Source organism: Oncorhynchus mykiss, chromosome 14, assembly GCF_057628025.1.
Source record: "Oncorhynchus mykiss isolate SJ-2025 chromosome 14, ASM5762802v1, whole genome shotgun sequence".
NCBI lineage: Eukaryota > Metazoa > Chordata > Actinopteri > Salmoniformes > Salmonidae > Oncorhynchus > Oncorhynchus mykiss.
In genome coordinates this window covers 30,667,501-30,681,715 of record NC_143035.1, presented here as the reverse complement: position 1 = coordinate 30,681,715, position 14,215 = coordinate 30,667,501, and the positions used below count along the sequence as shown (strand labels likewise).

The window sequence follows — 14,215 nt, the reverse complement described above, 5'->3', positions numbered from 1 at the left end:
TCTCCTTCCTGGGTTATCTGATGGAGTTTGACCGCATATTAGGGCCGTGCGTAATTGGCCGACTCCGACCATGGTAAAAGAGGTGCAGCGGTGCACCCGTGTTGGCGCATCCGGACCCCTCTCTAGCATTCATAGTGGAGGTGGACGCCTCTGAAGCTGGGGTGGGTGCCGTGCTATCACAGCGCTCGGGTACGCCACCAAAACTCCGCCCTTGCGCTTTCTTCTCAAGGACGCTCAGCCCAGCGGAGCGTAACTATGATGTGGGGGACCGGGAGTTGCTAGAAGTGGTCAGGGCTCTGAAGGTGTGGAGACACTGGCTTGAGGGGGCTAAGCACCCCTTTCTCATTTGGACTGACCACCAGAATCTGGAGTATATTCGGGCAGCTAGGATATAGAACCAGGCAAGGTGGGCCATGTTCTTCACCCGGTTCCGGTTTACATTATCATATAGACCGGGTTCCCAGAACATAAAGGCTGACGCACTGTCCCGCCTTTACGACACGGAGGATAGGTCCACCGAACCTACTCCCATCCTTCTCGCCTCGAGGCTGATAGCACCAGTGGTATGGGAGGTGGACTCGGACATCGAGCGGGCGTTACGGGCGGAACCCGCGCCTCCTCAGTGTCCGGCGGGGCGTAAGTACGTGCCGCTTGGTGTCCGGGACCAACTGATTCGGTGGGCTCACGTCCTACTCTCCTCGGGTCACAATGGGGTGGCAAGGACAGTGGGGAGCCTTCGGGGGAGGTATTGGTGGCCCACCTTGACTAGGGATGTTAAGGTTTATGTCTCCTCCTGTTCGGTATGCGCCCAGAGTAAGGGTCCTAGGCACCTTCCTAGAGGGAAGTTACAAGCCCTCCCCGTTCCACAACGGCCATGGTCTCATCTCTCCGTAGATTTCCTGACCGACCTTCCCCCGTCTCAGGGGAACACCACGGTTCTGGTGATTGTGGATCGGTTCTCTAAGTCCTGCCGTCTCCTCCCATTGCCCGGTATCCCTACAGCCCTACAGACTGCGGAGGCATTATTCACCCACGTCTTCCGGCACTACGGGGTGCCGGAGGACATCGTTTCTGATCGGGGTCCCCAGTTCACATCCCGAGTATAGAGGCCGTTCATGGAGCGTCTGGGGGTCTCGGTCAGCCTGACCTCCGGTTATCACCCCGAGAGTAATGGGCAGGTGGAGAGAGTGAACCAGGAGGTGGGTAGGTTTCTGCGGTCGTATTTCCAGGATCGGCCAGGGGAGTGGGCGAGATACATCCCCTTTGCTGAAATGGCCCAGAACTCACTACGCCACTCCTCTACTAACGTGTCCCCCTTTCAGTGTGTGTTGGGGTACCAGCCGGTCCTGGCACCATGGCATCCGAGCCAGACCGAGGCTCCTGCGGTGGAGGAATGGGTGCAGCGCTCCAAGGAGACCTGGAGGGCCGTCCAGGAATCCCTCCAACAAGCGAGTCGACAGCAGAAGAGGAGTGCTGACCGCCACCGCAGTGAGGCCCCCGTGTTTGTACCGGGGGACATGGTCTGGCTCTTGACCCGAAACCTGCCCCTCCGCTTGTCCTGCCGGAAGCTGGGGCTGCAGTGTGTAGGGCCCTTTAAAGTCCTGAGGAGAATAAACGAGGTGTGTTATCGATTACAACTCCCTTCCTATTATCGTATTAACCCCTCGTTTCATGTGTCTCTCCTCAGGCCGGTGGTAGTTGGTCCCCTGCAGGACAGTGAGGTGCCGGAGGTCCCTCCTCCCCCTCTGGACATCGAGGGGTCCCCGGCGTACACGATACGGGCCATTCTGGACTCGAGACACCGGGTGAGGGGCCCGCAGTACCTCGTGGACTGGGAGGGGTACGGTCAGGCGGAGAGGTGCTGGGTACCGGTGGGGGACATCTTGGATCCGTCAATGTAGAGGGATTTCCATCGCCTCCATCCGGATCGCCCTGCACCTCGTCCTCCGGGTCGACCTCGAGGCCGGTGTCGGCTCACTGCTGGAGCAGCGCGTCAAGGGGGGATACTGTCACGACTGTCGGTCCCTCTCTCCCTCTATGTCGTCGCCAGTCTACTAGCTGCCACTGATTTCGTTCCTCCCCCTCCTTATATGTTTATTGATAGCACCTGTTTTAAGTTTGTAATTAGTTGGGCTTTATTAGTCAGCAGGCCCACCCGTTTCTTTGTGCGGGATTGAATATTGTAACCCTGGTGTTAGGTTAGAGACAAACTTGCTGTTGTATGTTAGTGTATAGTGCTGTTATATTTTCATTCCCCGTATCTGGGGCATTTTGTTTTAAGCACCCAGTGTTTAGTGTGTAGCCGTGTTTTCACCGTGTGTGCATTAAAAGAGCACTATACTGAACTCTCTGTTTCCCTGCGCCTGACTCCACATTCACGACACCCAGGACCTTACACAAGGCTTGTATATCACACAGGACAGGATACACAACTCTCTAGGCACTATGTAAGAATGACATTTGCAACTGTGCATTCAATACATACTCAACTAGTACATGTATGAAAACAAAAGGAACTCAAAACCATACCAATTCCAAACAGCTTTCTAGTTGTGTGGGAGTCAGAGCACCTCATGCACAGTGTTGCAAGATAACTGCAATCCCATACCACCCAGCATCCCCAAAACCTCATGTTGGATAAATAGAGTAAAAAGCAACAGTCACTGCGTTCTAGAACTCTCAGCTGGTCTAAACCATCCCACCCGTTTCCAGGACAGCCAGCTGTAGTTTGTCAGAGTCAAAGGAAGTGTATTAGCGTAGGTATTTATATTGTATTTAACAATGAGATTAGTCATAGGTTACTTCCTTTCTGACCATGCTTGATTTCATGTTGTTATTTTTTCAAATCCTGAAATTCATTAATGACTATGAGCACAGAGTAGTGGAAAGAACTCATACACACTTACTGTATGCGCAGGTTTGTAAGTTTATTTAGATTTAGAGTATTAAAGTCACAACAATATCAGTTCAGTTTATGTGTAACGGTTTTCTTCTGGGGAAAGAGAGGCGGACCAAAATGCAGCGTGGTTAGTTTTGTACATCTTTAATAAAGATGAAAGTACAAGACTCTACAAAACAAGAAACGTAAAAAAACCAAAACAGTCCTATCTGGTGCCACAAACACAAAGACAGGAACAATCACCCACAAACACAAAGTGAAACCCAGGCTACCTAAGTATGATTCTCAATCAGAGACAACTAGTGACACCTGCCTCTGATTGAGAACCATACTAGGCCGAAACATAGAAATCCCCAAATCATAGAAAATCAAACATAGACTGCCCACCCAACTCACGCCCTGACCATACTAAATAAATACAAAACAAAGGAAATAAAGGTCAGAACGTGACATTATGTTAGTGCAAGTCATGTCACACTCTTTCAGATGAAAAGCAATAATCAATCAATAAATAATAATGATAAAATAAATATCAATAAATAAATGTCATAACGCATTAAGAATGTAAAAGTAAAGATTGTGTCATAAAATGAGTTCAGAAATACAATCTCTAGTCTTGAGTGTGAATGAAGTCACCTTTGTCATAGTTGATGTTTTAGAGTGTGAATGAAGTCACCTTTGTCATAGTTGATGTTTTGGAGTGTGAATGAAGTCACCTTTGAACAAATAGGATAATATTTGCTGGCCATCAGTATGGTAAAGATCTAGTATTGAGACACAAACTTCTGCTTCTGTTTCTTCTTCTCTTGTTTCCCTTGTTGTTGTGTCTGAAAGAACACATCATATTGAAAAATGTGTTGTCTTCTCAGAAATTAAATTCATGAACTGATAAACAATGGCATATTTTCAATTCTTGAAATGGAATTTTGATCCACTTCCTGAAACTACTGAATGAAAAACCCAATTGACCTGACCCTGAAAGATGTAGCATGATAAAACAGTAGACTGGAGCAAGGGTTTTAAACCCTCTCCTTTGGGACCCCCAGCCGTTTCACAATGTATTTATAGGACTGAACTAGCTCACCTGATTCAGTAGTAGTCAAGGACTTGATGGTTAGTTGACAGATTGAATCTGGTGTGTTAGCTCTTCAATAGTTCAAATACATGGAACGACTGGGGGTCCTCGAGGAGAGGTTCTGCTGAATACAGTAGACTAGAGAATGTGGTACTGACCTGTACTCTGTCCAGTCACTCCAGGGGGAGTCACATAGGGCATCCTGGGACCTGACGCACACCACCACCTTGGCCTTTACTGACCACAGGCGGCTCTCTGTGGTGTGGACCTGAGGGAACACAGTGGTTGAAATCATTAAGCACCAAATGGAAGACAATAAGAATAAGAAACACTCCTTTTCACTTTTCGTTGCAAAACGTTTTGCTACAGTGTGCCCTAATGAATATAACCAGGGACCAGAGTGACCACGTCTATCAGTTCAAGAGTATGCGACTGTTAGTACACGGTCTGGATCTCTTGGTGTAATGGCTCTCATGAAGCTTTAGAGACAAGGCCTAGTAGGATGTACAGTATGTAGACAGTAGTCCTCACCTTTGTGCAGGGAGAATCACACGTGCACCCGTTCTTGCGTTCTCTGCCTTTGATCTCTTTGACCTGGAAGGAGAGGGGGAAGTAGGAGATGGGTCTGTTCCAGGAGACAGGATAGCTCCACTCTATAGTACTGCTGTTCACCTTCTTAATGGATACCTTGTCTGGCTTCACTGGAGGGAGGGAGGGAGGGAGGGAGGGAGGGAGGGAGGGAGGGAGGGAGGGAGGGAGGGAGGGAGGGAGGGAGGGAGGGAGGGAGGGAGGGAGGGAGGGAGAGAGAGAGATATTACCATAACTTCTACCAGCACTCTGTACTGTAAAACTACCTTTCAGAAGCACCTAAACCAACAATATCTCAGCATATAATCTTTTGATAGGCCTACATATATGTGCCAGATATTTGTATATAGAGGTAGGATTCCTATCTGTGGTGACGACGACGCCATTATTAGAGTGTCTCTGCACTACTGCGCTACAAACTCCTTCAGGTTCAGAGCACTTTGTTTCCGCATTGTAAATGTTTGTTATGGGATAGACAGGCTTGCCAGCTCTCCAAGGCATTTTTTTCAGAGACCAGTTACATTGTGAAGTTTGTAAATATAATGTTTTGTATTAGTTTGTAAATATAATGTAAGTGCACATCTGGACCATTATCATCAACTTTAAGTAGCCTAAAATCACAACTTGTGCAACTGATTCTGCCAGCCTCTTGCAACATGTCTGCCCTTATGGCTGCAACAAGGACCCTCTCTAGCGCTCATCTATGTCTGATAAGTAGAAGTGCTGTGTGTGTGTGTGTGTCTGTGTGTGTGTGTGTCCTCACCAATTTCTGATAAGTAGAAGCGTTGGGAGTATTCCTCCAGCAGGTAGTTAGTCCTCATGTAGATGGTCAGGGTGATCCGGTCAGTCTCCTCAGCATAGGGACAATACTGTCTGTCTACACAGGACAGCCCCAGTCCACTACTGTTCACAGAACACATGATGTCACTCTGGCCAGACGAAGAGGAACATGTCCACTGCTGTCCACTGGCGTCCACAGAACAGCTGATGTTCTCCGCATCAGACAGGCCACTATAGAAAAGCCAAGAAATGGATGACTAAAATTAGACTAACACAGGCTACTGCTGTAGTCCACTCACTAATAGTCAATTTGAAGTCAAGTCAAGATATTATGCAAATGTTATAGCCTATACAGCTGTCATAACGTTGGCCTGTTGGGGGAGGTTAATGAGCCCCATAAATACCTTTCTCCTTTTCTCTCTCTCTACTTTTTAGAATTGGCTCATGTAAAGCCTTTGTAACATAGAGAGTCTGGTAACATCAAAAGTTGGGAAACAGAACCATATTTCGATAATCCAACCAGTTGAAAATATGTGTTGGTGCTTAAGGAATATGATCTCAGATCAGTTGTTGTCTGAGACAATACCACTAATGCCAGAATGACATAAACTGTATCTTGGAATGTCGACACATTCTAGTTATCAGATTCACATGGAATTGTTGTGCTATTGAATTGTTTAAATATGAAACAATTTGTGAAAAGATTAAATGTAATTTTAGCCTCTTAATTGAGAGAACGGTTTGTCGTAGAGAAACTCAGACATTGGTTGTAAACTATGAAACACGCACTTCTTTCACCACTTTATGAACCGTTGACGAAAATGCAACTTTCTGTTCCAAGGACGAGAGGACGGTGGTCCCCACGTTAAAAGGATAAGATCAGCCACAGAACTAAGCCAACCTCAGCGTGAGCTCTAGTTGAGCGACAAGAACCTAACGAAATTAGCATCGAATTTCAACGTGAAGATGACGATCAACAAGCCGAAAAGATGAATTTCGACTATACCAGCCAGAATATAGCATGAGCTTAAAACTTGTTATGGCTGCAATCCCACTAACGGGATAAGTGTCATCAACAACCGCTGAATAGCATAGAGCTACATACAATAAATATTACTATAAATATTTATATTCATGAAATCAGTGCAATATAGGAAAACACAGTTTAGCCTTTTTTTAATCCACCTGTCGTGTCAGAATTTGAAATTATGCTTTACAGCGAAAGCAATCCAAGCGTTTGTATAAATTAATCGATTGCACGACAAAACATTAACACTTAGCATCAGGTAGCTTGGTCACGAAAATCAGAAAAGCAATCAAATGAATCGTATACCTTTGATGATCTTCGAATGTTTTCAACTCACAAGACTCCCAGTTACACAACAAATGTTCCTTTTGTTCCATAAAGATTATTTTTATATCCAAAATACCTCCGTTTGTTTGGCACGTTATGTTCAGAAATCCACAGGCGAATCCACAGACGAAAATTCCAAATAGTTTCCATAATGTCCACAGACACATGTCAAACGTTTTTTATAATCAATCCTCAGGTTGATTTTAAAATAAAAATCGATAATTTATCAACTGCAAATGTCTTTCACAGTAGGAGAGGGAAAAGCAATACCTATCCAAACTCTGTTGCGCGAGCAAAACTCATGTGACCACTTGACGTGATGTTATCGTTCTGGCTCATTTTTCAAAATAAAAGCCTGAAACTATGTCTGAAGACTGTTGCCACCTTGAGGAAGCGATAGGAAAAGGAATCTGGTTCATATCCCTTTAAATCCGGCAAAGGGAGGCTATGGAACATGGAGTTTTCAAAATAGAAGCCACTTCCTGTTTTGATTTTCCTCAGGGTTTCGCCTGCAATATCAGTTATGTTATACTCACAGACAATATTTTGACAGTTTTGGAAACTTTAGAGTGTGTTCTATCCAATACTACTAATAACATGCTTATATTAGCAACTGAGACTGAGGAGCTGGCCGTTTGCCGCTCCTCTGGGCATGGTGACGCAGGGGGGTCACAATGAGAGAATTAGTCTCTTCCTTGTTGACTCTTCTGCCCGTGGCAGTGCTGGAGCAGCGCGTCAAGGGGGGATACTGTCACGACTTCCGCCGAAGTCGGTCCCTCTCCTCGTTTGGGAAGTGTTCGGCGGTCGACGTCACCGGTCTTCTAGCCATCGTTGATCCACCTTTCCATTTGTTTTGTCTTGTCTTCCCACACACCTGGTTTCAATTCCATCATTACATGTTGTGTATTTAAACCTCTGTTCCCCCCATGTCCTTGTCCGGAATTGTTTATTGTAGTGCTTATGCACGGTATGCTGGTATTATTGGGTTTTGTTTGACCCATTTATTGTATTGTTGTGTTGACGGTGGTTTATGGTTATTAAACAACACCGTTGTGAATCAGTTTTTGCTCTCCTGCGCCTGACTTCTCTGCCACCAGTACGCACCCCTACATGTACATTGATTGGTTGATTAATTTTATGCTACACAAAAAGATAAATAACATACAGTTTTCTAAACTAATCCAATCTGTTTGTGTTTGGATTTATTGCACCCATTACTGAGATGGTTGTTCCAGTTTAGATGATTGAGGTAGTCTCAGTATTCAATCTTCCCTACCCTAGCAGTCATTCTGAATGCAGGTTGCAGGTGATTAACAATTACACTTGTTGGATATCCTAACTCTTTTTGGATTCCAATAAGAATTACACATCACTTTGCAAGCCAGCACAATCTGACTTGCAGGTCTGATGTGGCCTGTAAACCAGGAGATTCCTAACAACACTGTGTTAGGCTATAACGTCAAAGAAAGGCCTTGTGACATATGTCATGTAGTAATACAATTTTAAAGGCTAATAAGGCTGGTGGAACCGTTCATAGAGGGTTCTAGGAAGAAACCTTCGAAGATCAAAGGGTTCTCGATAGAACCCTTGATAGACGGTTCTAGGCAGAACCCTTCATGGAGGGATCTAGGTAGAACCATATATAGGGGATTATTTGAGAAACCCTACATAGAGGGTTTTAGGTAGAACCCTCCTCAAAGGGTTCTACCTAGCACCAAAAAGGTTACACTAGGGGGACAAACCGTAGAACCCTGTATGGTTCTACTTAGCACCTTGTTGTTCTAAGAGTGTAGTAAGAATACATTGAAAAGGTTGGTGTTGATAGTACCGTGCCACTCTGACAGACATAATGGTTCCAACACGTTCAGTGGTGAATTTCCAGGAGCAGTGGAATTCTCCTTGGTAGTTCCATGTAGAACATTTCATATAGCCTTATAATAGAAACAAACAAATGAACAACAGATATACAGAAGATGTTACAATTGGATAATAAATGAAAACTAATATTTGACTTGATTTCGGGTGACAGACAGACAGACATCCTGTATACCTGTTCTGGTGGATCCTTCTAGAATGCGTTTCTGTTCATCCAGGTGTTTGACCAGCACCGTAGTATTCTTCAGGAGGGTTCTATCCAGGCTGTGACATGTAAAGATCCCCCCTCCAGTTCTCTCTTCCAGGTTGACAAGGAAGCTATTCCCCTTCTTCTTCTCCTCTCCACCCATCATCCATAGGATCTCCTCATCCTCCTCTCCATCTCTCCGCCACACCCAGTCATTATCTCTCCTCCAACCCTCCTCCTCTCGGTTGAAGGAACCCAGGCAGGTTAGAGGATGCTGAACCAGCGAACCATCTACGTTCACCACAACAACTGGTGACAACACACACTTCAATTAACACCAACATATTCAGTTAGATCCAACATTATTGCCGCCCTTGATAAAGATTAGCAAAAAATACTATAATATAAATTATAAAAAACTGAACTATATTAAATATTATATATTGTATTGGTATAAAATAATGTAATTTTCAAAAGAATTTGAGCATTTAATATAGTTCAGTTTTTTATAATTCATATTATAATATTTTTAAACAAGATTTTGTTTAATTAACAACTATGCTTTTCTTTCTGAAAAAGAATGGTCCAAATGATTGGCAACCTTGTTTTCAATACTTTTCAATATATCACATGCGAGGATAACGGCACAGGGATGCCAATCATTTTAATCCCTATCTTTAGAGATATAAATATGACTTGTTAATTAAACAAAATGTATTTCTCTGACTTCTTTAATTGGTACAAAATATTCTAAGTATTCCATTTGTTGAGTATTATTTCTATTAAACATTCTTATTTTCTCAACTTTTTCAAGGGTGCCAATAATTTGGGCTCCGACCTCATCAACAGAAACACACCCTCAACTTTATATAACCTTATGATACTGACATAAACACACCCTCAACTTTATATAACCTTATGATACTGACATAAACACACCCTCAACTTTATGTAACCTTATGATACTGACATAAACACACCCTCAACTTTATATAACCTTATGATAATGACATAAACACACCCTCAACTTTATATAGCCTTTATGATACTGAAATAAACACACCCTCAACTTTATATGACCTTATGATACTGACATAAACACACCCTCAACTTTATATAGCCTTTATGATACTGAAATAAACACACCCTCAACTTTATATGACCTTATGATACTGACATAAACACACCCTCAACTTTATATAGCCTTATGATACTGACATAAACACACCCTCAACTTTATATAACCTTATGATACTGACATAAACACACCCTCAACTTTATATAACCTTATGATACTGACATAAACACACCCTCAACTTTATATAGTCTTATGATACTGAAATAAACACACCCTCAACTTTATATAACCTTATGATACTGACATAAACACACCCTCAACTTTATATAGCCTTTATGATACTGAAATAAACACACCCTCAACTTTATATAACTTTATTATACTGACATAAACACACCCTCAACTTTATATAACCTTATGATACTGACATAAACACACCCTCAACTTTATATAACCTTATGATACTGACATAAACACACCCTCAACTTTATATAACCTTATGATACTGACATAAACACACCCTCAACTTTATACCATCTATACACCGGACTGGCAAAACCAACATATAACTAACTCATATTTATACAGTGCCTTCAGAAAGTATTCACACTCCTTGACTTTTTACACATTTTGTGTTACAACCTGAATTTAAAATGGATTAAACTGATATATTGTGTCACTGCCCAACACAATACCCCATAATGTCAAAGTGGAATTTTGTTTTCGAAATGTTACCAATTAATTCAAATTGAAAAGCTGAAATATCTTGAGTCAATACGTTTTCAGCCCCTTTGTTATGGCAAACTTAAATATGTACAGGAGTAAACATAACAGGCATAGAACAAAACCTGGTTCAGTCTGCTTTCCAACAGACGCTGGGAGACAAATGCACCTCTCAGCAGGACAATAACCTAAAACACAAGGCCAAAATACACTGGAGTTGCTTACCAAGAAGAAATGGCCTAGTTACTGTTTTGACTATAACCAGATTGAACATCTATAGCAAGACGTAGCAATGATCAACAACCAAGTTGACAGAGCTTGAAGAACTGTTTTAAGAATGATGTACAAATATTGTACAATCCAGGTGTATAAAGCTCTTAGAGACTTACCCAGAAGCACTCACAGCTGTAATTGCTGCCAAAGATGACTCTAACATGTATTGACTGAGGGATATTAATACTTATGCAAATTATATACTTCTGTATTTCATTTGCAATAAATGTTCCAACATGTTTTCACTTCGTCATTATGGGGTAGTGTGTGTAGATGAGTGAGAGAAAAAAAAAACATTTGATCCATTTTGAATTCAGGCTGTAACACAACAAAATGTGGACTAAGTCAAGGGGTTTGAATACTTTCTGAAAGCACTGCACTATACCAGACTGGAAACACATTTAAGTCTTAATAATGAACTGACAACATACCGACAAGTGTACAGGCTGCCATTATTGTTACAATCTGTACTGATCTAACAGATGACAGTAATGTACGTGTTCTGATAAGAGATGATTCCTACCGTTGGGTAGAAGATTCCAGCTGCTCTGAGTGAACTTGGGGCTTTGGCTTTTGGCCTGGTGTAGGATCAGAATGCCGAGTAAAGTAGGCAGGATGCCGAGTAAAGTAAACCTCATCTACGAGGGAGGAAAGAGAGAGATAATATTGTTTAGTCAAATAAATGTCAAATTTAAAATCTAAGTTTCTATCCATGTTCATTACTTAAAGTGCTCATAACAAATATAAAATGGGATGTACAAAATTAATAATTGATCTGCATAATACATTTATAGACCAACTAGTTAATTTTGAAAGTAAATTGTTCATACCTTTAGAAAACAATCAAACATCTTCTGATCACCGCTTATCCTCTGAATAACACTGACGTCCAAACAGTGGCTTTTTAATGTGTCAGATGACATTTATCATCCAATAGAATTCCCCCGTTGAGAAAAGTACCAGAAGGGCAGAACGAGGAACTCAATCACGTTCTAACCTTTCTAAACAAGGCATGATAATAGAAGACTGTTCAGGCATGTTCTTTCTCTCTTTCTCACTTTCATATGCTGTATACATATCCCCTGGACATTCTGCCTTGCAATTCTTTCAAAGGTTTATTAGTTGCCTACATAATTGCTTCATATCTGTAGGGCACTAGGGGGTAACTTGCCCTCCTAAGAACAATATCTAATTGCTGACAAAAAAGCAACGTTTGGTGAAGAAAATTGAATGTGGATTGTATGTTATGCAAATAAAGTATAAAGGGAAATGAATGGCTACAATTTAACACACTTTTTTTTTTGCTATTTCATGAAATGTTTTTAGAAAAGGGGCATTTTCTAAAAACCGGGGTAAATGGCCCACTCTGAGGAGATTTCATGTAAAGTCCCTCTTTTTCCTCACCTGCACATACTTTTATTTGCTCTTCCTTTCCCATACAATCCATTACGTACATTTTCACTAAATATTATTTGAATGCAAGATTTTAATTCCCAGCAGTCTTTAAAATGACATTCAGGAGCTAAATGTTTTCAATAGTTGTTTTTAATTCATTTTTATTTTCATTGGAATATAGTATTGGAATATAACTAATAACATTGGAATATAACATTTCATAACAACTCATTCACTGTAACATTGAAGTAGCAACTCTTATGCTCTGCTAAAGATATCCCCAGTAAAGTTACAACTCATTCACTGTAACATTGAAGTAGCAACTCTTATGCTCTGCTAAAGCTATCCCCAGTAAAGTTACAACTCATGAGCCCACCTCCTGCACTGCTCACACCTAATCCAGGCCCCACCTGTGACTGAAAACAGGGAGAGATGCCAATTGAAAAGCTCCTAAAAACGTAGCTAATTATCCAGCAATATGACATAGAAAGCCGTGTCAAATAGCTCAAAGGCTATAAAGAAACTTTAACTCTAAAGCTATGTCACTTGTTTAAACATTTTACAACTGCAATTAAGTTACGTTATCTTTTTTAATATTTCTAACCTCAGACAATATGGTAGTAAGGTTGCTGGCTACCTTGTAGCCTCAACCATCCCCCAAACAATCTCTTCACTTTGATTACAATTATTATCCTTCTTATCCATAACGTTCTAAATGTAAACATGGTATGTAATTGTACAGTAAACACCAGTCATACCAAAATGGTTTCATAAAAGCCTCTGCTTTTTTAATGTTATCATTTAGGAGTACTCAGAGAAGGTAATAATTGAGTTGATGTGACCCTGAAAGGACTGAGGGAATTAAATTATGTAACGAAGGTTCACTTTCTTTGAGACTTGTTTGTCTGTTGTCACGAACCGGCTCGTAGCCCGTTACAAAGAGGGAAACAACGTGGAGATAACGGAATAAGAGCAAAAAGTGAGAGCAAAGAATTTGGCAAACACAGTGGGAGGGTCGTCACACTGATGATGCACCTTTGCAGTTATGTGAAAGGTAGAACAACAATACAACTAAGAGGTTGTTGTCTACTTTCCTCACACATGAGGTAGTGTAACTAATATTGGAATTCCCTGACAGTGTACAGTACAGTTTTAGACCTATGAATTAGTCAAGTGAATCACTGTCTTTTCAGTGTAGTGACATAAATGTCAAAGATATTATGGCAAAGACTGGAAAGTTGTCATATACTGTCAAAATAGTATGTAATGATCATTCAATTAAAACGATACTAAATGAGTTGATCATTCATGTTACAATTCTATCAATAGAATGTAGAATCTGTAATAGAACATCAAATTCAACAGTGAACCATTGTGATGTCAGTGTCAGGTAGAGCTGAGAGGGACAGCACTTCTGCAGTGGTCAGTCAGTGTCAGGTAGAGCTGAGAGGGACAGCACTTCTGCAGTGGTCAGTCAGTGTCAGGTAGAGCTGAGAGGGACAGCACTTCTGCAGTGGTCAGTCAGTGTCAGGTAGAGCTGAGAGGGACAGCACTTCTGCAGTGGTCAGTCAGTGTCAGGTAGAGCTGAGAGGGACAGCACTTCTGCAGTGGTCAGTCAGTGTCAGGTAGAGCTGAGAGGGACAGCACTTCTGCAGTGGTCAGTCAGTGTCAGGTAGAGCTGAGAGGGACAGCACTTCTGCAGTGGTCAGTCAGTGTCAGGTAGAGCTGAGAGGGACAGCACTTCTGCAGTGGTCAGTCAGTGTCAGGTAGAGCTGAGAGGGACAGCACTTCTGCAGTGGTCAGTCAGTGTCAGGTAGAGCTGAGAGGGACAGCACTTCTGCAGTGGTCAGTCAGTGTCAGGTAGAGCTGAGAGGGACAGCACTTCTGCAGTGGTCAGTCAGTGTCAGGTAGAGCTGAGAGGGACAGCACTTCTGTAGTGGTCAGTCAGTGTCAGGTAGAGCTGAGAGGGACAGCACTTCTGCAGTGGT

At 42.2% G+C, this 14,215-nt stretch overlaps 1 protein-coding gene across 1 annotated transcript; it reads right to left on the bottom strand.

The window, feature by feature from the left end:
- Positions 1-3,027: 3,027 nt before the first annotated feature.
- LOC110489482 (interleukin-12 subunit beta-like) lies at positions 3,028-11,470 on the bottom strand. Its single transcript, XM_090198126.1, has 7 exons — positions 11,356-11,470; positions 8,747-9,067; positions 8,525-8,627; positions 5,326-5,573; positions 4,506-4,675; positions 4,133-4,242; positions 3,028-3,726 (listed from the first exon to the last, which is right to left on the bottom strand). The coding sequence occupies exons 1-7, from the start codon at positions 11,468-11,470 to the stop codon at positions 3,648-3,650; spliced, it is 1,146 nt and encodes a 381-aa protein (XP_090054252.1). The 3' UTR covers positions 3,028-3,647.
- Between the last annotated feature and the right edge of the window lie 2,745 nt (positions 11,471-14,215).

Bases quoted from the DNA above. Each gene is read 5' to 3' on its own strand.
- LOC110489482 (XM_090198126.1), bottom strand. From the start codon at position 11,470: ATGAGGTTTACTTTACTCGGCATCCTGCCTACTTTACTCGGCATTCTG. The intron at 9,068-11,355 runs GTAGGAATCATC...TGTTGTCACCAG, and splicing joins CTGGAATCTTCTACCCAACG to TTGTTGTGGTGAACGTAGAT. The intron at 4,676-5,325 runs GTGAGGACACAC...CCCTCCCTCCAG, and splicing joins CTTCTACTTATCAGAAATTG to TGAAGCCAGACAAGGTATCC.